Source organism: Labrus mixtus, chromosome 18, assembly GCF_963584025.1.
Source record: "Labrus mixtus chromosome 18, fLabMix1.1, whole genome shotgun sequence".
Classification (NCBI taxonomy): Eukaryota; Metazoa; Chordata; class Actinopteri; order Labriformes; family Labridae; genus Labrus; species Labrus mixtus.
This window is the reverse complement of record NC_083629.1, coordinates 4,476,122-4,499,724: the sequence shown is the minus strand read 5'-3', so window position 1 is coordinate 4,499,724 and position 23,603 is coordinate 4,476,122. Positions and strand designations below refer to the sequence as shown.

The following is a 23,603-nucleotide window of genomic DNA, read 5'->3' as shown; positions in this document are numbered from 1 at the left end:
AAAGTGAGGCAACGTGGGACTCCTCTGCAATGGAAGCAGGCTTTAATTAAGCCTCTCTTCAGGGACAACATGCTGTTTTTTAACCTTTGTTTCACTAGAAAGACCCTTGAGATTTTCCAAAGGAGGATTGGCCAAGACATCACAGCAGGTAGAGTTTAAAACAGACACAACACAGCAGATAGAGGCAAAAAGACAAAACTCAGACAGAGTTCTCATTAGACAATTATTCATCTGCATCTTTTTTTAAAAGCTAAGCACATTTGGAAGATTGTTTAAAGACCATGTATTTATGTTTCTATAAAGATGCAGAAAAGCCCCCAGGACCCATAAAATAATCCTTCTATAACTGCAAATAACAATATTCCTGAAACTCTCTTTTGCTCTCTTCGCTCATAAAGAAGTCTCATTATTCAATTCAGTCTGTTAGCTTAAACAACTAAACAGGAGCCTCCAATGACTGGTTGTTCTTTTATGGATGTTTTTCTTCATAGTTATTTTCCTTCTTTGTCATAACAGCTGTTTAAAAAAAATACAGTTTTAACTCATAAAAGATGCCCACAATGATCTCTAAAAATCCTGCCTGATCAAAAATGAAATGCTGAATGTCCAAAAACCTTTCAAGTCTTAATGATTCAAAGATCCCTTGATCCCTTAATGTTCTGGGTTAGGTTCATTATACACATATGTGAAAGAAGAAGCCAGAAGTCGTGCAGAGGTCTTTGACTCATGTCTCTCATTTAATCTTTTGATGCATCTGCAAAATCCTTGTATCCCTGCATCCTCTACCACTCGTCCCTTCACCCAACTGACGCCTGTCTTTGAATATTTTGGGCTATTTGTCTCCTAACACTCCTAATGACCTCCTAAAATAAGCATTGTTCAGAGGCAGACTCAAAACACAGTGGTAGTTAAGAAGAAAAAATCAAGTTTGCAAGGTATTGGAATTGGGATCAGATCTTAGACATTTACAATTTAGGATGTAAATTCTTGAGGACACTACAGATACATTTGTAAATCTTTCATGACTCTCTCTACTCTTAATAGGGACACCGGTGGCAGAGTGGTTGGGGCGCGCACCCCATGTGCGGAGGCTGTAGTCCTCCGGGCGGATGGCATGGGTTCCAGTCTGACTTGTGGCTCCTTACCTTCATCTCATTCCCCACTCTCTCTCTCCCTGATTTCTGACTCTGCCCCAAAATAAACCTTAAAAAAAATAATCTGACGTAAAATAGGATTTGGGTTTCCATCAAAACAACATGTTTTTCCTGTATGCAAAACAGCAGTGGATCATGTGTGACCTGATTGTTTTGCAAGATTTCAGTGGAAAACCCAAAACTTAACTACGATCTCTAATAAATTCCACCCTTGTTAAAATGTGTGGATCTTTGTGACAAAGCTGTTCTAACCAAAGACATTCACAGGACAGTAACTCATGTGGGATTAATGACAGGACAGTTAGGAATTTTGTTTCTTTATTTTTGGAACGTCCTGATTGAAACCAGCAGGCGTCTCACAGACATACAGCATGCTGCGAGAGCCGAACCCCGACAGATCTGTTGCAGGGGTTTCTTGAGGGAAAATGCACTGCGCTTGACTCTTGAATAAAAGCCGCATTCCAGGAATATCTCCGAGTGATATGACATCATGTGATGTTGTAATAACATCATTTGTGGTAATGAGATCATGTAGACATCAGGCCAACTTTCCTAATACTTCTTTTCCGTGCTTCAAGTGCTGATAAACCACAGAGTTTTAATGGGAGAGGAATGTGTCGTGACTATTGTTGCTGTTTCAACACATTTTAGAAATGAAATACCGGCAAAGTATGACTGCACTTATTCCATCACTTAATAAAGAAAATAATGTTGGACACCAACTAATAACTGTCTGCGGAAAAAGGTAGACGGTGGTAGAAAAATAGAAATATTTCTGTGACCTTGAATGTTTCTACTGTTGCCGTCCACTTAGGACAATATAGCCCTGTTTTCATCAAGTGGTCCGGTTTGGTTCAGTTCAGTATGGTTAAGCCTGGTCTTGTATCGTTTCCACAGCCATCCGTACCCTTAATTGTTAAACAGAGTGTGAGCCAGATGGAGATAGCCAACAGAAGGGTACCAAAAAAGTAGGACGGTACAGATCCCTTATTTTGGTGCTCTTTCCAACTTTTGAAGACCGAACTGAACTGGACCCCTTGGTGGAAAAGGGGCTTATAGCTTTTGACTCACTGGAGGTTTCTCTGTTGTCTCAGGCCTGTAGTTCAGTCAGAGCGATGTACGGTGGGCCTGTTGGAATCATCAGCGTCTCATTATGTAGAACCACGATTTACAGAAAGATCTATCGCTCTCTGTAACGCTCAGGTGTCTCCTGAGTTTCTGTGAGCTTAATACAAGCCTGAATTACAACAGGAACACCTTGTCCATCCATTAGCCTCTTTTTTCACTATAAAAACAATCTGTGGAGGACAAGAAGGAGACACTGTACTAGAGCTGCACATAAATAATTGACCAACGTTGATGAGAGGAGCTCAAGTTTAGGTTACCAGAGGTCTCCCAAGAACTGTTCAGGAGGAGCTAGCTGGACAGCTAACAGTATGATATGCTTATTTCAAATTGGTGCTAGCTAGCAAGGGCACAGTAGACAGAGACAGGGTGGGGATGATTTCACTGAGTTGAAATGTAAAAAGGAAATGCTTAGTCTTGCAGGTGGATACTGTACAATCCATACTGTTTTTAGCATTGAATATTTTAGTTTTTAGTACGCATTTACTCATGACCTGAACTATGACTACGAGTTAATGAGTAAAATAGTGCAGCCCTACTCTGTACACCTGTACCTTTGACAGAAGACTAAATTAAACTGGACACATTAGTCCAGTTTGTAAAGGACAGCACACCTTAAGATATTCCTGCTCAATGAGAATCTTGTTATTTGTGCAGTAGCTCCTGCAGATACAGTGCTCATCAAAAAGACAAATGTTCATGTTTAATTCTGTGCTGGCAAAGCCAAGAGTCGAGTGCAGAAGAGTGCATGGATGGAAAGACTAAAGTAGATTATATGCCACTCAATCAGCATGAATGGTTTCCATGGAAAGGTCATCATCATTACATTTACAGTTAATCTTCAGGGGACAGTAATTACGGTGACCGTAACCATAAAGGCTGTGGGCTACAGAACCCCGAAATTAAAACATACACGAGCATGCAGTGACCCATCAGACATGAGGAAAGGATAAGCGTGGTACATTTGTTTTGAATTAGGACAGAGTAAAGAACAATGATCTAATGCGCATATAGTTCGGTTACGAGTCTCCAAGTGGGTCATGGAAAATAGGTACTCCAGATGTGAAAGATGTATGACAGAGTGAACTGTATTGAACAACTGTGTCAACAATGTGTTTGTAATATTTTGCACATTCAGCACATTTGATATGTCACTGAAAATAGCAGGCTCTTGCATAAACTTTAGACACAGTAATACTTTTTTTCAACATCCTCGACACAAAGTTTGTCCCAGGGTTTGAGTCAGTGAGTGCGTTTCCATGGACTTGAGTATCCTGGTAATGAGCAATATCCCGGTTTTGATCATATTGGAGACGTATGGCGTTAAGTCGAACCTGGTTATTTGTATCTATGTGCACATGATACTAGTATCCCGGTTTCTGATTACTGCATCTTATTTGCGCAGGCACCTTTCATGTTAATTTTTTACAACACACTTCCATTACTGATGTTCGACCACATAGTACTGCTTCTTCAGTACTATCCCACCTGACCTGACTTCCTCCATCCAACATGTTGGGAAACGAGCGTCCTGTAGCCTGTTCACCACAGACATGAAAAGGTCAGCATTTTGACGCTTATCCCAATCTTTACTTCCAATTGTGTTGATTTCTTTCATTACCCAAAGACAAATCTCAATTTCTTTATCGCTCAAGGAGTAAGATACTCGAATTGCCGCCACCATGTTTGTTTTGCTGATTTGTTATTTGACTAAGTCCGTGCCTGTGCAGGTACTCTGCGGCTGTTGGAAACCAGGGTAAGGTGAAAACATGCCACAGTGTCTCGTTTTCTTTCAGAGAAAGAATAAGGACTAATTGATGTTTACATGCATGGCATTTTTAAAGAATCTAATCAAAACCAGGATACTCCAGTCAATGTACAGTACATGCACTCTGTGTGAGAAATGTCTTCTCTGATCATCCTGGAAGTGCTCGATGTTTTCTCAAAAAGCTTTTGCTTCACAAAGAGCTGTTCTGGAGACAATCATGCTCTCCCTGCTGGTTAACAGCTGATGGAGTTGGAAGCATGTTGTGCTCAAAGCGCTGGTTGCAAACAGAGCAGAAAGAGGAAGACATTTCTCATGATGTGTGAAGTGTGAGAAAAGCGGATGAACATTCCAGAGTGGACGTGTAACTGCTAGCAAGGGACTGCAGGATCTGGGAAGTTTTCAAAACTTGCACTATCAACAAAACTGGCAAAAAAAATAAATGTTATTAAGTCATTATAAAGTCTGTGTTTCTAAGTGATGTAATTAACTTTTAGCATCTGAGCTAACAAAACTAATGAAAAGTTGGATTCAGTGGTGATGATTAACGAGAACAGACAGTTTGACCTATGATCACAATCCCATCAAATCAGGATGACTTGCTTATTTTGTCACAGTCTATAATAGGGATCTGTGCATCTGGTTGCAGATACAAATCCATTTGTAGAAGTTCTCTGCTTTTGTTGGACTAAATGACCAGCTGATGGAAGAAATAGTCTTAGCCCAGATGATTATTATATGCTTATCCACTGTTCACCAGACGCCCCAACCATTGACCATTTGCAAAGTCACAGCAAACTCTGAATCATCAGACTTATTGCTGCCTTCATGTGGTGTCGGACACATCGGAAAAATGAGTTTCCGAGTTGTAAAATGCACATGAACACCTGCTCAAGTCGGAACAACAACTCGGAAACTCGGAAAAGAATTAGGTGCTCGACTTCACGTCAGAATCGTTATCACATGGGGGGCAAAAAAATCAAACCAGGACTCTGAACTATCTGTAGGTGGATAATTAAACAACTCAGTTGAAGAGACTGTGTCAAAGATAAGCGTCTTTGAGTGATTCACTCAGATTGCAGTCAGTGAGTCAGAATGTGTAAATGAGGAACAATGGCATCCTTTCAGCCATTAAAAGTAAGACGAGGAATAGTGACTTCATTAAAAACACGCTGCACAAGCTTTCACCAGTTTATTAATAGAAGTGTGATAATGCATGCTGAACAAAAATCCAAAGTGAGCTAGTGAACACTCATGTAGAGGGTGCATAAATAGAGTCTTTGTATCTTGGCATATACTGAGCAGTAATCATCCCTATGTTAAGATCATCTAAAGAGACTACTTTCCACCAGGTCAACTGTTTTGTTTACATTTAAATGCATTCACCAATAAGGAAGAAAACAGCCGTTCAAATACATTATGAGGGCTGTTATGCTGTTTTTCGCGTGTCCTTGCCAACAGTAACTTCGTGCAACATTAATTCAGGAACTCTTGAATCATCGAGCCAAGAAGATTCCTCACGATGACTTTTATTTGTTAGTGTTACTGAAATGAGCCATGTCTCCTCTCTTATTTTATCATGAAACAGCTGGAATATTTACATGGAATATTTCAATGTATTTATGATATAGTACAACTCTTTAACGCTGTAGATCATGCTCAGGGAATCAGACCCACTCAAACACAGCAGACATGTTGGTATTTCAGTTTCTGGTTGTAAGAGACATGAGGGACTTGTTCTTCCAGGCCGGTTCAACATGCCTAGCATATCTTACCTGGCAACAGGTGTGTTTGCAGTTTGCAGCATATGACCATATGAACAAATAGCCTTATAAAATACAAATAAGAAGTTAAAAACTTCCTTCAGACTGAAAGAATCATAGCTACAGCTTTCAAATGCAGAAGGGACAGCTGGCACAAAAAAACAAATCACTGACAGTGTGAATGCAACAATTATGGTTATGTCCTTTAACATCACACTTCATGCTGCATTTAACCAAACGGTGAAAGGAAAAGCCAAAAAAATGCTTATTCTGGCTAGAGAAGCTACAGCAAAGCTGCACAGGCTTGACTTCCAGCAACCTCCACATTCTTGTTTTCACCAAATCCATGTCAGGTACCAGGTGACTGTCAATCAAGAGGAAGTTTCAATCTGCAGTCAAACACGACTCACTCTGCCATCTCTAAGCAGCCTACCTGTCTACCTGTTGTTAGGGTTTTAAGTGGATTTACTGTATGGACTGCAACTGAACAGTGAGGTCACCTGTAAGGTCCATTCATTTATGTATCTATTCATTAGATACATTCCTGTCATTGTATCATGAAATTCTAGATTGATAGCGCTGGCTTCTCATTTGACGACCTGTTCATCTGTTGAATTGTTGTTACTGACTGTGTTGTTATGTGAATGTAACTGTCTGAATGCTGCTGTGGTGTGTTTGTTTCCTTTATGTTGTCTTTGCCTTTCTGGGATAAATAAAGTTGTCTGAATCTGAATCCAAGACTCTTCAAAGATTCAGAAGGTATGTGCCATGAAAAAACTACATGGAGACAACGGAGCCAACTGCAAAACTGAAAGACACTCCAATACCATGTCATAGCGTGATCTGCCATTTACTGGAACTGTCATGTATACTGTATATTTGTCTAGATATTTTTCCAATTTACACATGGTAAATATCCACCGGCATGTTTACTTATATGATATACTGTATAATCTTGCATTAGACTTAGAGAAAACAGAAAACAATGACAATTTGTCAATTCCTTTATGTTTGACATGAACACAATGCCATTAAATGGTTCTGATGTTTCCTTAAACAAAGTGGATCCATGTTTGTTATCCCTGTGATGTCTGAACACTGTCTCTTTTGTTTATACTGCAGAGTTCTTGGCCCTCTGTCTGTGCTTCATGTTCCAGTAAGTATTAGAGGTTTAAAATTATCGGCTTTTCATCAGCAACAAATTACAGGCCTAAAATACTGTACTGTCTAATGTAGCTCTGCTGACATGATTACACTGGGCCACTTCTATGACCTCTCAAAGGAAACTCCCGAATACATGCAATCCCGCTGATGACATTGTTTATAATAAGACAGAGCAGGGAGTTCTGGGATGCACTTGAATCCAGAAATCAAAGGATTTGTCATGCCCCACAGGAAGCCTGTACAGACAGACTCAAAATCAGCATGACCACTAAGAGCTGCTGCATTCCTATAGAGAAACATCACCTGTCTGTACTCTCAGCCCCTAATTCTTCACAAAGTCGTTGCGCCTTCTGCAAATATGTAACTTATAAAGTAGTTGAAGAGTCCCCATGGGATGCTCTTGATCTATTCTTGTTGTGTTATAGCAATGAGCAGCCACAGTGCATTGCAGAGGGAGAACTACAACCACAACAAAACAAATTAACACACAGTAAAAAACAGTATTAAACCATGCAGATTTTTGTGGTTTTTCTTTGGCAAGTCTTTAAGATATTAGCCTTAGAGTGAGAACTTAGAGTTTCAGTGTCCCAACAAGTACTATAGGAGTTCCATACCTGTAAAAACTGCGACAAAAATAAAGAATAAGGCTCCTTACCGTACCTCTTTTCATGTACTGTACAGCTCGTCCTCCATGGTCCATGGAAGGGGTGTCTGTGTTTCCATCCCTCAGCAGTTGGGTTGCGCTCTGGGAGGCTGAGCTCTGGTTATGGGTGATGTTAGCAAGCTGAGCAGTAGCATCCTGGGCTCTTTTCTTCTCCTTCTTCAACATCTTCACGAGGATACCTGTAGGACCTGAGTTAAGGACTCTACACTGGCTTCCTTTTGGGAAACGTAAATGGACTTGAGCTTATATAGCGCTTTTCTAGTCTTCCGACTACTCAAAGCGCTTTCACACTGCATGACACACCCACCCATTCACACCCTTTCACACACTGATGGTAGTGATCGCTATGTAGTATCATCCATCAGAAGTAACTAATCCCATTCATACACCACCACCGAAGCAGCTAGGAATCGAACCCTCAACCTTCAGATTGAGAAGCGACAACTCTACCAACTGAGCCACAGCCACCGTACATGAAGTAGAGACATGCATATTAAAGTACCTTTTTCAACATTTAATTAGTGTGTGAATTTGATCATACAAATAAACAATAATGTCAAAATGATCACACACTTTCAGGATGTATAGCTGCCAAATATTTATATTAGTTAATTTGGACTCAAATGAAAATACAGTAACAGGGTAGCATTCATTGTGATTTTCTAAAGGCAGCCATGTTCCATGAGGGACTTTAATATAATCAGGTAATGACATGAGCTAAGCTCCTCACCTTACAGGAATGGGAAATGCGTCATGGTCTAGGTTGAATCAGTGGATAGATGAGGAGCCAGGAGGATCAAAGTACTTAAATTCTGTTTTATTGAAGTGGGGTTGTATGAGGTATTTGTCAATAGTAAGTGTATAAAGGAGGCCTTGTCCCGGCAGCAGAAGCCAGGCCCTCCAGTAGACAGAGCTCCCCAACCTTCAGCGCTCTGATCTGGCACTGCTACAACCCATTGTCCCTGATCCCAATCTCGAGATAACACTTGTTAATGATTGATTGATTGATTGATTGAGATGTCCGTCAGAATGGACCCTTAAATAACACACCGGTCGGAGTGCACAGAAGCTAGCCTATATATAGCAGATGGGGCTATTTGCACCACAAAATGTAGCTTATTTAGCATCTCCGTCTGAAAGCGACTATTCTGCAACACACGTGTTCATCTCCTGCGGCTAATATGCTTGCGACTGACAAGTAACTCATCCAACTCCACTTCAAAAGAAGAACAGACTATCCCTCACAAGGTTCCAAAAAACCTTCTACCACTAATGAGGTTGTATATCTGTGTTTGTGTCTAACAGTCCAAATGTAGATGTGTCGTTCACTTATTTGTGCTTATGCGAGTTTGAGGGAGAAAATTGAGTGGCTAAGAGGATGCGAGAACTGATGCTAACATCTTGTTCCCACTTTTACTACCATGACATGTTTCACTTCTCTTTATGCCTGTACGCATTATGGCAATTTTCCTTTAATAGACTCCCCTGTTCCATGTGTTTTGTGTTTTATTACACTTCATGCTAAACATTATTTCAAAATGAAGATTCATTCATCACATTAGAATTTGATTGTCAGATTGACGCCTGCATCATGACTTGTGGAGTAACTCTTGCTTCCTAACGGGAGCACTCTGCTCGTTCACCACTGGCAGGAAATGAGAGGACATTGCTACCAGAAGACCTTTTTTTTTAACAATCAGAACTGCTGATGGAGGGAAAATTGGAATAGCTTGAACTGGAATTGCATTGGGGGGGAAACTGTATAAAGTAAAACACAATCAAGACATTAGAAAGAAAGTTGCCAAGATAGCTTTTAAGATGTCATCGGAGAGTATTAAATCAAATATTGTCTGGGGTTGTTAGGGACGGGGGCAAAAGTTTCACTGAAGTTATTCTATAAGACGTGTGCTTGTGAAATAGTGCCTGCCCAGCCTTTGGTTTTGATCTTCGTATATGTTACCTACATGAATAAAACACGAGAGTCTCATAAAATATTAATTCAGCCCTGACCTGTGTGCCTGTTTTTCCACTATAAACGGACGTGTATTTGATGGACTAATCATAACCCATAATTTAGAGGTAACACATCAGTCTGTGTTTAAAACATGTTTCCTATCATGAGATTAGCAGACATCCAGTTGTGGCCAGACTGAAACTGTGGTGGTCAGCAGATAATTTGCGATGATTGGAGAAAAAAAAAAAATCAGAATGTCATTATTTTCAATGATGAGTGCACGCAAGGAGCTGGAGACATTAATTTATTCTCCTGTCAGCCAACACAAAGGGGATGTCAGCGGGAACAATAACATGAAGTAACAGAGTCTCCAATTACAGTTTCCACTGAAATCAACCATGCAGTCTTCTCTGGACTGCCAAAATCTAAAGCCGACCCGATTCCAAATGACCTATAGAAGCCAAGTTCTACAGAGAAATATGACTGCTCCTCTGGCCTCTATGTCATTGTTTCATACAAGTCATTACTTTAAACTGATGTTCATGGTTTTTCCATTATCGAGATCTTTGGCATCTGATATCTTCATTTATGCTGAACACTACCAAACACTTCGAGTACGATGATGATGAACATTTCTCCTGGGGGTTGCACATCAGATCTGTGGGCTGCTTCACATGCCATGCACTCAAAACTGTGGTCAGAGTCAGCGCGCACAATGTGCACTCAATCTCTCCTTCTCATCTCTCTTGTCAATCTCCATTATGCTGTCTTAAAACGCAGACATCACAGGAAACAGAGAAAATACCTTTTAATTACCACTGCTGGCAAAACGAGCAATGCCAGTTCTGGCGGTGCCACAAATTGCTGCTGCCGAAAGCAGCATTCTTTATGATAATGAACGTAATTAGATGTTTTTTGTCCGTCTCTATAGATGATAGAATTCAATTAAAGTAGAAGAAAGTTTAATCAGGAAAAACAAGGGTTGTTAAGTTTGAAAAAGCAAATCCACCAGCTGTATTGTTAGCTTCTTTTGTAGAATCAGAGCAAAGCAACTTCAACGGGTTAGCAATAAAACCAACAGTGAAATGACAGAAACTGCAGTTCCTTGAATGTCCACCTGAGGCTGGTTCAAAGGAGTCAATCCCCATTGACCCTCATATCCAATTTAAGAGCACCATTAAAAGTGTTCACAGCCAGCAGCAAAAACAGTTTGGTCTCCATAGGCCATTGTTCAATTCATGACAGATGTTTTGGGTTGAATTTCATCAAGCACACCTGTTTGAATTATATAAAGCCTGAAATATACTAATTTCAGACTGCTGCCTTTGAGTAACAGTTGTGTGATTTATCTGTCTGCAGTACTTCAGCTACACACAACTGAACCTTGATGTCTTGATCGTGTTTTTGGTGTTGAAACTTATTGGAAGGATTTCATGCAGCTAGTCATTCAAGTCATATATGATCGTTAAACTTTGATAACTTAGCATTTATGTTAGGATCTTTCTACACTATTTGTAGTCAACTTCTAAAAGGGCTAAGCATGATATCTGAATCTGTGTAGTTAATTAGTTTTTGGGATGTAATAGAGAAATGAGTCTTGATGTTATTAACTGGTTAAAGGAAAGTTTGATAAAGATCCATGGTGTAAGTGTTGTGTTGTGTTAAGCTTTGTGACAAAGCACCTATAACACATGAGCAGCAACAACAAGAAAGTCTATGTTAGGAATAAGTCTTGCACCATGTTCTGACATGTGTAACTGTTGACCTCTTATGAGTATCAGCACTCATAAGAAAATCACAGAAAATATCGTCCAGAGCAACAAAATCAAGCTAAAGAAAATATCAACACAGTTACAACTGAATGAAAATTAAACTATTCGTGCTCCATGTAGCCTGGACAAGCCTTTTTTTTTTTTATTCTGTTGGTTTTGTATGCCATCCATACATTGGTTCCATATAAATAACCAACAGTATTTTTATGCAAAACATCTTTTTTTGGGGGGGTCAGTTTATAATGTGCAGTGCAACTGAAAAACACTTGATTAGAGGCAGTTATCCAACAATTACCAGAGAAAGGCCAATGACAATGTCAACTCCTGCAGCAAGCAGACATTTGTATCTTTTACTTTCCTTTAATCTTAAAATCTTAATTCACTGATGAATAATCAAATGCAAAACATGTCCAATCAGCAGGAGACCAATTTAGGACATTTATTTCAATCAGCACTGATTTGCAGATATCCAGAAACAGCTGGCAGCTGGAAACAAACATCTTCTGGTTGTATCTTGTTTGTCGTTCATTTGAAATTCGGTACATTTCTTTATGGTTGCAAAGTTCTCAGATAAACGTGCTGCACAGACGAGTCTTCAAGTCAGTTACCCTCGGTCTAACAAAAATAATCTTCATGGATTGTCGGAGAGGAGGATTTTTTTTTTTTTTTTTTTTACAAATTTGTAATCACTTTTTGATGGCCAATAATTATAATACCATTTTATGATTATCAATGTCAAGGAGTATGGTATGCTTGAAAAGAGGTTGTAAGAAATGTTCTAAAATGTATCTGTATTTTCCAGCTCTAGTGATGTATATGATTTAGATCCAATGGTCAAATGTATTATGGATAGTATTTGGTATTATTTAGAGGGAATTGGATGTTCTCCCTCATTGCAGCTCCAATTCATGAATTATTGTCGAGTCCAATCACATTTTTACAAAACGTTTTGGCCACAGTAACACATTTCGAGTAATTCTGAGGGCATTTTAACGGGCGAAACTAATGCATGTGCAATGTTAAGTGTTTCTTAATTCTCCTCGTTACTCAGTCGTCATGTTAGTGGTGGATGTGATATCGCCCTGGCAGAGTAGGCTTAAGTGTTACCAGGTGCCCCGCTCACAGAATCAGCCATGCATGGGGGCAGTGGGTAAGGATGTATCCTTTTGTTTTTCAGTTAGCTCTCACATAATTAACTCTGTGTGGACTCGTCGGTCTGGGAACTGATGACTCCTGGTAACGCTTTTAGCAGAGTAGGAGGGGGGCGGAGTTGAACAGACATGGAAACATTGTGATTAGCGGATACAGGCTTAAGTTGTAGAAAAGGTCTGAGTATAGATAGTTATAAGGGCTTTGGATGGAAATGACATCAGCCATACCGGCTTGGTCAACCCACACTATAGTATTACATGCTGCAGACAGACCACCCCGTCTGAGAGATTGACAGTTTAGGCTACTTCAACTTTATATACAAACTGCACAATGGAGGAACATAAAGGCAATATGGTCAGTGGAGCGTGAGCATTACTGGCCTGAGCCATGTGCTATGAGACACGCACGATACCAAATTTTGGCATCCCATTTACATCCAATGACAAGCAGTGTATGACATTTGAAGGGAAAAATCTACAGAGAAGTGAGGATTTCACATTACAGATGCTCAGTCCAAGAAACACCACGGTGAAATATCTGCATGATAATATTCTGTTTATTTTGGAGCGCTGAGGTTTTCGTGGCTAAATAATCAAGGAGACATCTCAATTTTCCAACTAATGTGCTGTGATGTAATGACAAGCTGCAGCAGGACTGGCTGAGGGAGGAATAATCCCATAAAGCCATTAGAAATATCATACTCGAAAGCAAATACCATAATTATGATTAATAGAAATGATGATGAACTGCCGTCATTAGATGAACGTCTTTCTGAACGTACACATTGAAACCACATTTCTGTGTGTGTTTCAGGGCCACTTGTGATGAATGCAAGGCTGCATACATTTCATATTTCATATGCGTATATAGAAACACTGTAATCCTACCATGCAATAACACAGGCAAGTTTACTTTAGGAGCAATTCCTTTCCCCTAATGACGATTTTACTATCAACAGTAGGGATGATTAAGCTGTGAAGCTGGATGCTGATACACATTTCAAGAGGAGGTGAAACCTACCCTTCTCTCTTTGTTTTTGCAGATTGTTCCCCCCATGTCTATCAATGCACAGTGCAAATTCCTACATACACTACGGTCAGGAAGAGTGAACAGTATAAGGCAGTCTACTCAGATTCTTAGCCTGATGATATTAAATAGACATATTCTGTTTGTAAGACAAGTTACTAATCCAGACATCTCAGGAAAAAACATTTGGTATATGTATTTTGAAGTACATGAATAACCCGCATAAACAAAACGTATTCTGAATAATGCAAACAAAGAAACGCTTATTCAGCAAATTAACTCATCAAATATCGTCTAATTCAAACAAATCATAAAACCCTCCTCCTAAAAAAGTAGAATGACTGCCTCATGGTGTCAGGCCAAACTATTTGAAAGATTACAGTAGCCTTAACAAAAAGCCCTCATTAAGAAAGATGTGTTGTACCACCATGAGGTATAGGAGTTGACACCCTCTCTCTGTGTGGAGTATGCTATCTCACAATAGCAGAAGAACTAACAGGTGTGCACAGGGGGGACTAATCGAGTGCAGATGACATTGTTCAATCAGTGAGATAAGAAGGTATCTCTCCTGAGGTAATATTTATGTTTCAGTTTGTCAACCTAAGAACATACCTCTGGTCACTGGCAAGGTGGTGTAATATGAAAAAAACCTTTATTTGGTAGAAGCTTGATCTGAGCTGAGCAGCATGCTGCACCATGTAAAAGGATACTTATCTCATTATCCCGTTGTGTCAGCATCTCCTTGAATTTGGTCACTTCTGCCGCACTGTGGCTGACGTCTTCAATGTCTTCTCTCTTCATGGTTGCTCCTGGTGACTCTTTGTCATCACCGGGCTTATCTCCTCCACCTCGCTGGTACATTATCATTGACTGCATAAAAAACAAGAAGAAAATGTAAGTGGAAAAAGGAAAAGAATTGTATTTAATCAAATGTTGTCTTTTGCCAACAGATGTATTATATGGCTCATACTTTATGACTAATTCAATGATTCCAGAATTTCTCTCTGACTTTTCATGACTGACAAAGCAAATCTGTGCATTTCACAACCTGTTATTAATCATGTTAAAGGAAATTACAGACTTCTCTCTGCCGCAGTTGTCTTTGCTGTTGAGAATAAAAAACATAAATAGTGTTAACAACAATGTGATGCTGAGGATGTAAATAAGCAGGGAAACACATCGCAGTATCACCTTCGAAAGCAATGGAAAGTCTTTTAAATTCCACGAGATCCCCTGAACACAAATGAAATTCCCTGTTTCCCCTGTCTGTAATAAAGCTCTTTAAAGTTAATGATAATCCAGGTTTCAGGACAGGTGGTTAAAGGATTGAAGGTTTTTCCCCCCACATTGAAAAGAGAATTGACATGAAACATAAGGAGGGAAAAGACTGGTTGTAGACAGTGCTACGACTGAGGTCGTAGTGTGTATTTTTCTGGATCACTTTTGGCTCTATATTAAAAACTGCTGCCTCTAGCTTCTTAAATGTCAGGATGCCTTTATTGGTCTTTGATATTATTGAAGAGTCTTGGTTTGGCTTTGGGTTTTAGAAGTTTGCTCTGGGAAAATGTGATTTTATTTTATTTTATTTTATTTATTTTACCTTTATTTTACCAGGTAGTCTCATTGAGATTTTGTAATCTCTTTTTCAAGAGAGACCTGGGTACATCAGTGGCAAATAAAATAATAAAAAACATCGAAGTAACAGACATCAAAAGTACAAAGTAGATGCATGGCCAATACACACAAAAACATCATACAAACACATTAAAAGTCAAGTCAGGTGTCCAATGCAGGGCTATTAACTTAGACAACTCCCAATTGATTTAAATTCATGCTCTTTCAGCATTCCTTTAAATTCCACTAGAGTGACCAGATCACTCAGACGCAAGTCAGCCTGTAGTGTGTTCCAAGAAGAGGGGGCGGAATACCTAAAGGCCATCTTACCTAATTCTGTGCGGACCTTAGGTACAGATAGCAATAACAGGTCAGACGAGCGTAGGCTATAGCTACCGATGTTGCGTACAGTGATGTGTCAGAGCTTTGCAGCCAGTCACGAACCTCAATGAATACCAATAGGAACATTGTTCACATAGGACCTTGAAAATAAAACACATTTTGTTTTATCAGAATTTAAGATAAGCTTGTGATTAATGAGAGCTATCTGAAAGGCATCAAAAGCTGACTGCAAAGTTTTAATAGCTAATTCACAAGAGGCGCTGGTGGCATACAGGATTGTGTCGTCTGCATAAAAATGTACATCACAATGTGGGGAAGGGAGCACGATGTTATTTATATACAAAGAAAATAAAGGTGGACCTAAAATAGACCCTGTGGGACACCTTTGCTAATTTCAAGAGAGCTCAATCTGATACCTTCAGCAACAACAGCTTGAGTTCTCCCTGAGAGATAATCATAAAACCAGTTAAGTTTTAAAACTGAAATTGTTTGCTGAGTTTGCAATATGTTGTTGGCCCCCAAGAAGGTCCTTGGAATTGCCCCTGAGAATTAACTAAAGATTCAAGGATTTTGGCTAAACAGCTTAACTTTGATATAGGGCGATTTATGACTCCAGTATTTAAAAAAATGATGGAGAAAGAAATCTAATTGAGACCATATCCAAATGTCTGCAGAAACTCCATCACGGGTGATGCTTAGAGGAATGTAAACCAAACAGTCGATAGAGTGAGCAGTTCATAACAAACGGAGGGAGAGATAAACAGATGTTAAAGAGGGGTCTGGATCTGCGTCTGAGTGATGCTCAAACTTTAACCAAACCAGAGCGCACAGCAGTGTTTTCCCTACACTCACTGAGCAGCAGTGGGCCATCAGCTGCTGCTTGGCAAATTTCAAATTAAATCTATCACCAACCGGACTTTGCTCCAAAACAAATAAGTAAATCAAATGTGTTTCCTATTGAAATTCTGAAAAATACATGCAATTGGAAACTTTTTCCACATAAATCTGCACACAAAAACAAGTGTCTTGGGCATAAAATAAACATAACATCAAGCAACAACTATTTGGAAACTACACAGGAAACATTCCTGATTTAGGGTGGTAGTAGGGGTGGGGGGGTCTATCAGTTCCAATTATCCATGTAGAGAAATTCTTCAAAAGGAAGGATTTGAGAAGTTAGCCTTTACTCTAACACAAACAGTGTTGACTATTCTTCTGGGTCATATTTTTATTTTATAATAAGGCTTTCATGGTGATATAATTACAGACTGTAGTACCTGCTGTAGTGCTCTGTGTTTGTTCTTCTGTTTTCCTGTTTGTTCATCTTGACCTTGCTATCGTTTGTATATTGGAATTTTAATCCTTAATTTTTTAAACATACTAGACAGATCAGGCTTTTTTGTTTGTAATTTCAGGAAGTAGTTTGTTTTCTGTTACCTGCATTCATCTTAATTTGTTCATAATTAAGTAATACGTTGGTTTTACTGGTGGATAAATTGTTTTTTGTGGTAAATGGGTTGATTTTACTAGTTGATAGGTTGGTTTTACTGGTGGATAAATTGTTTTTTGTGGTAAATGGGTTGATTTTACTAGTTGATAGGTTGGTTTTACTGGTGGATAAATTGTTTTTTGTGGTAAATGGGTTGATTTTACTAGTTGATAGGTTGGTTTTACTGGTTGATAAATTGGATTTACCTAGACTATTTAATTAACCTTAAATGGCTGATAAATAGTGAATTTGTTGAGTTAATTTTTAAATGTGCTTTATAAATAAACTAGACTAGACTTGAATTACTTGTAATGAACTTGTAATGAATGAGTGATTCAATGATTTTAATAATCAGCTAAATTATCAGAAAGACTGCACTGACATTCACATCAGAATGAGACGGTCAGATGTTTTAACAACGTTCTTTTGTTTTGTGCAAATTCTTCGAGAGTTCTTGTTTTGTACACAACACATTAACAACTGCATGTCACATTGCACCGGCCTTCTAATTAGATGGCAAACAATAGCAAAGAATAGCATCAAGTGTCTAGACTTAAGTCAGGCTGTGGGAAAATAAACAGTGCTGGAAGAAGTTGTCTTTTCATTTTCCAGCCAAAGCACCTTCAATAAGGTTTTCATTATCTAGCTAAATAACAGCTAGACCTGAGGATATGATCTTACTAATCACCAGCTTTACCTGTGAAGAGGATACAATCATTTATATGTGGCAGTTACCATTCAAAGAATTATTAACCACATAAATGTGGAAAAGGAAGTTTTACTTGCTTCAGATGTAAAGCTAGTACCCTCTGAGGTCAGTAGAGGGAGCTATTTAGGGGCGGTAAAGGTCAGTTGGTCATTACTGAGCTGATGGATTTATCATTTCTGACACTTTACTGATGGAATCAGTGTTTATAGGAGCAGTTCACTATCACACTGAAGACACAACTCAAGCACAAACTAATTAACAGAACCTGAACAGGAAGTGTTTTCTCACAGCCCACTAGTATGGTGATGGCACATCGATCTGGTCATTGAAAGAAGAGCCAACACCAAACCAAAGGAAAACATGACAATGACCAGGTGCATAAAAAAAGGAGAGGTTACATGGGATGACATGCATGCAGATACTGTACATGGAGAAACTCCTGTTAATACATCACCTTTAGCAGGGAGAAACAGCACTGGATTTTCCGCATGTCTGCTCCCAATGACAGTGTCACGTCTGGGTCAGGGTCCTCCAGAAAGGCCTTGACTAACTCTTCCAACCTAAACACAAAGACACAGACAGAGACACACACGCTCAGACACTTCCTTACTAACCTACCAAAGCTGAAACCAATGCCACATTCCCTGTTAGCATCCTTCTCTCCACACACTCTAAAGATCTATATCAGGAGCACGTCTCCTGTTTAAAATGAGGGTCTGGTCAAAGCAAACTATTTACTCTAACGAGTGTTCCAGCTCCACTGAGCAGACCTGTTGATAAACTATAACTGAACGTTAGTCCAAACATTGGTTCTTCAAGCTCTGGATCAGGCCCATGGAAAAGACCAGAAGGCAACGGTCCAGACGGATCCAATGTAGACACGCCAGCGTGCGGTTTGTATTTTTTCCGCTGAAAAAGTGTTCAGAGTAGAAACACGCTAAGTTTACATGACAAAGGATTTAAAACAAATGTAGCGGTCTTGTTTTAGGGTCCTGCAAGACATCAGTGGGTGTTTTGTGTTCGTATTTTGACTTTCGAGGATGCCCTTCAGTGACAAAATTTATACGAGAAAACAAGTCTTTCAAATGCAAGAACCTGATAGTTTCTAAATATTTTCGTTCAAGGTGCAAGTTGATATGTTTTCTAGCAAATGTAGCAAACTGACTTTATACTTGGGGGAAAAAAACAACTGGAAATTGACTGCAGATTGTATGGAGATGGATTATGGGCACTTGTGAACGTCTGGATATGCAGGAAGTGCGTTTGGAACTGAAACAAACAAATTAACCAGGAAATGTGCCCTCACTCAGCACTGGGGATGACTCGACACATAAACCAAGGAGGAAAACAGCAACAACAAAAAAAGACAGCATGTCCATTGAGTTTGGTCAAAACAGGCATCATTAAAGGCTCTGTGTGTTATTTTTGACCACAGACTAGTGGGAAATCGCGGATAATAATTAGGCTTAGAGGAAATAATAAAAAGAAAATAGGACCGGGGGGCCATGGGGCGGTAAATACATCAGCACTGGATGGTGATGAGCCATGTCTGAGGTGGATGAAACCTCAGGCCTGATCTCTGGCCCTGACTGACTGGATCTCTCTGCCAATTAAGTATGAAAACAAATAAAGCAGCTCTGGTAGAAAGAGTGTCTTGGGAGACTCCATTAGTTCTGGTCAGGCTTCAGTGAAAAAGGCTTCAACCCCGCATCCATCCATATCTAACAGCATAAGTCATGTAGGCACTTCAGGCAAACCTCAAATATTTTTAGATCATAAAACACATTTGCTCAATAATCTTTAGGTTGTTTTTGTCCAACAGACACACAATTAGAATCCAAAAAACTCCCTAAGGCTTGCAGTATTACACGTCTGGACTGTCCTGAGATGACTGCCTCACCTTGGAGGGCAAAAAGAGCTGCGCAGAGTGGCGGCCACTATTGGACACACCGTGGAGCTGCAGCACAGGCTTTTTAGTTTTCCATCTCTTCAAAACGATGCATGTTTACATCACCTGACAAGCACAGAAAAAAATCAGATATTGAGATATACTGTGCGACTCTTCTATAGCACACCAGACACTATTTCAATCACCATAGCAACAGCAGAGTCCTTACCAGAACTTCACTTTGGTGATGTTTACTGATATATTAAAGATTTATTTTTTGGACTTTTTGTGCCTTTAATGGAGAGATAGGACAGTAGACAGAGTTGTGAAATCAGGGAGAGAGAGTGGGGAATGACATTCGCGAAAGGAACCACAGGTGGGATTTGAACCTGGCTGCCCGCTTGGAGGACCAAGGCCTCCATACATGGGGCCTGCGCACTGATCACTGCGACACCAGCTTCCCATGTTTACTGATATTAATTGGAGAATCCTTCCTCCTTACTCTACTGCAGGATTGCAGTTTACAAGAGTACGGATAGCTTACTGTATTTTTGTTTTTGCTGGGTCAATGATTCTACTGTTTGGGAAGTGAAGAGCAAGAAATTCATCATCAAATCATGGCGAGTGCTTATTAGCTAACTTTAGCTAGTAAACATTAGCTAAGAATCCAGAAGTATCAGGTTCACTGTCAGCTGTCACTTTCAGTTAGTGTTCCTGGGCAATACTGTTCATAAATAGTAGGGGTTTTGAATCCATGGAGCCATGAATCCAGAATAGTTTTGAATCGAAAAATAGATTCTGAATCCATTAGTGACCCCAAGAATCGAATCGTGAGACACCCAAAGATTCCCAGCCCTAGTAAATAGGAAATAACATTTTGCTCAAATTGGCGCAATGTTACGGCAGGATTAGGAGAAGTCAGAGTGTTTTATAGCATGAATGCACGATCTCTTCCTCACTGGGTTTCAGATGAAATTCTGTAGAAGCACAACCTGGGCTTGTCTTCTTGTTCGTTAGTGCATCACAATAACACAATTGAATTATAATCTAAAGTCTTTCATTAAAATAATCAAAGACCAGTTGAAACATGTACTGTAGGAGGCAGCAGAGATTGAAAACTTCTGCGTAGCATACAGCAGTAGGAAGTCCATTCTTGCCCGCCAGGTGGGATGTTAAAGAAGTGTGTGATGTCATTTAAAGCTATGAATCGGCCAACCATTGTAAGGACTCCTGGGAGGTCCTCTGGGAGTTTTTTGATTTAGTTCAGGACTTGGAGGGAGTTTGTTGACTCCCCTCATCTGTTACCTGTAAATCTGTAGATAGAATCATTTGCCAAAATATCAACTTTAGCTTCAATGTATCAGGTGCACATCCCCCACTGGGCCTCTCTTTACTTTCTTATGCAGTTAAAGAGTGAAAATAAAAAACATTTTACATATCTGCTTTGGCATTCATGCAAATATGAAGATGATGTTAAGGACAGTGTTTTTAAAATGATTACAGTGTTGTGAGGTCGACTTGTCGGTGAGTGAGGTGAAATGAGGTGAGGTCAGACAAAACAGACATTTTCATTGGCTAAACTTATAGGGCCAATATGAAGCTATAACAGATTAAAGGATGTTGGATTATATGTTTTTTTGTAATGGGCTAATATTAAACTGCATATATAATCAAGAAAACAATGCTTGAGTTGATTTAGGATAGGTATCATCACACAGTTTGTCCAGCAGAACAAAATCCAACTCCACGCTTTACAATCCTCTCAGCTCTGTCTACAACACATGAAGCAGAGCACCAATTCTAATCACACTTTGAACCTCACTTTAATAAGTCAACAATGTAAAATAGTTACAATTATTTGTTTTAAAAATACCTCGGGAGTGTCTTTGCATGGAGTGCCATGACGGCCAGAGTTCTGGTCCGACCTGTGGCTGCTTTCCCGAAATGAATTTCCATGTCATTCCCACTCTCTCTATCGATTTCCTACTCTAACCCCTGTCCTGTCAAATAGAGGCAATATTCCCCAAAATAAATCTAAAAAAAAAAGAAATTATAGTCTTAATTGTCTGAAATATTGTTAAAACAGATATTTCCATCGTGATATCTGTTTCAGTCTAAGTCTGAAAACACATTTGTTAGGCTCTAGTATTAGCAGAGCTCGTCACAGGATAGTGCAGACTATTCCAGAGAAATGGAGCTTGGTGGTCAAAGGCTGGACCACCAGAAGAGTTGGAGTTAATTTGTGAAAAAGTTAAGCAACCTGCATCAAAGCAACATTAAGGATGCAATAAAAATATAGTGAGAAATAAGGCTTTTACAACATATACACATACAAGTCAGTCTTCATAGCATTATAAACAAACTGATGAACTGGTAGCCACTGTAGAAAAAGCAGGACTCTTGTTCTTTGACCTTTCATTGCTGTCTTAAGTGGACTACAGAAATATGATAGACTGTAGTCTAATCTTGATGCAATGAAGTCATGTGAACTCGGTAGCTGATTTTGATTGACGGGAGCATATTTGACTTATTTTAGGAAGATGAGATAAAACAGAGATGACAGGAGACTAACTGGATGTAATGAACATGAAACTGAGTAAACAAGAGGTGGCATACTTCTGGATCTCCTCCACCGTCAGCTGATCGTCCCTCTGCTCTCCTGTCACCATGACGAGCTCTTCCTTCAGGGACTGGATCTCTCTCTTCAAACGTGTTATTAGCTGAAACGCACACGCACACACACACACACACACACACACACACACACACACACACACACACACACACACACACACACACACACACACACACACACACACACACACACACACACACACACACACACACACACACACACACACACACACACACCCACACACACACACACACACACACACACACACACACACACACAAAAGCAAGGTTAGAGGTCATCTAGTGTCATACAATGTCAAACAGCACGCTTCAACATATTTTAACAGTCTGGAGAAGAAAACAAACACACACAGACAAGCACACACAGACAGCGGCTATTTCACTGTTGCCAACTGATGAGACAATCCTTCTGAAAATGATCTTGCGGCTTATCTTCCTGATGCATTCTGAGGACAAACTTAAGTGATTCCAGACGACTGAATGCTCCAGTGAGAAAACACAGGAAGCCAAATATAAAAAAAAATAAAAAATAGAATTAAACAGCTACGGTGGCAAAAAAGAACGTATAAAGCCCTCTGCTGCTGTCTGTCCACACGTGTTTGGTTTAGGACCGGCTCACTGAGCCAACAGGCAGGTTCCCAATAGTAACCACTGTCCGTGTCTGGTTACGGTATTTATAAAAAAGCAAATTATATCACCACTTCCAGACATAGTTTCTTAAAGACAGACTGAGATAGCAATCTCTGTGAAAACAAAAAAACAGTTAGAGCAAGCATGTCTGTTAATGTCAGAAATTCTCAGAGAAGAGACACAGTCGTATAAACAGCCTAGAGCGTCATCCCACAGATATCTCAAAGAAGTTTGTTCTCTTGTACGAGCACCCGCACAGGCAGTCACTTTCATGACAGAGAATATGACATAAAGAAATGAAGGGACAAACAAACATGACAGATTAGGAAAACAACAGTACAACTTTGTGAAGCCTTACTCTTTAAAGCTGCAGTGAAAAACTTCTGACCCCTGTGGACATAACGGTATGTCTTCTCTGTTGGCGGATTCTTTCCTGTACATGTTTAAGTAATGGTTTTAACATAATAATCTCATCCTGCTTTCATTTAACAGTCAAATGTATCACTCATGAAGAATCTTTGTTGTGAAATGGTGCACGGTGCTGTTAATCACTTCGTCTGACACCTGGGCTTAAAAATAACTATTTAGAAATCGCCTTTATGCAGATTGTCTCATTTGCTTCTATTGTTTATGAAGAGAGATCAATATTAATTTCAGTCTGTTTTAAACACAGGAGCATTCAGAAAACTGTGATGCATGATGATGCATGATGATGCATGATGATGCATGAGATGCTT

General features: G+C 39.6%; 1 protein-coding gene across 2 annotated transcripts in view; it reads right to left on the bottom strand.

The window, feature by feature from the left end:
* kif6 (kinesin family member 6) overlaps positions 1 to 23,603 on the bottom strand; it is a 65,579-nt gene that overhangs the window by 17,388 nt on the left and 24,588 nt on the right. For both annotated transcript variants that reach the window (XM_061063390.1, XM_061063389.1), the window contains exons 10-13: positions 22,198 to 22,301; positions 18,148 to 18,253; positions 14,250 to 14,409; positions 7,632 to 7,814 (exon numbers count right to left, since the gene is read on the bottom strand). In XM_061063390.1, the coding sequence (XP_060919373.1) occupies positions 7,632 to 7,814; positions 14,250 to 14,409; positions 18,148 to 18,253; positions 22,198 to 22,301 (553 nt within the window). The remainder of the gene's footprint in view (positions 1 to 7,631; positions 7,815 to 14,249; positions 14,410 to 18,147; positions 18,254 to 22,197; positions 22,302 to 23,603) is intronic.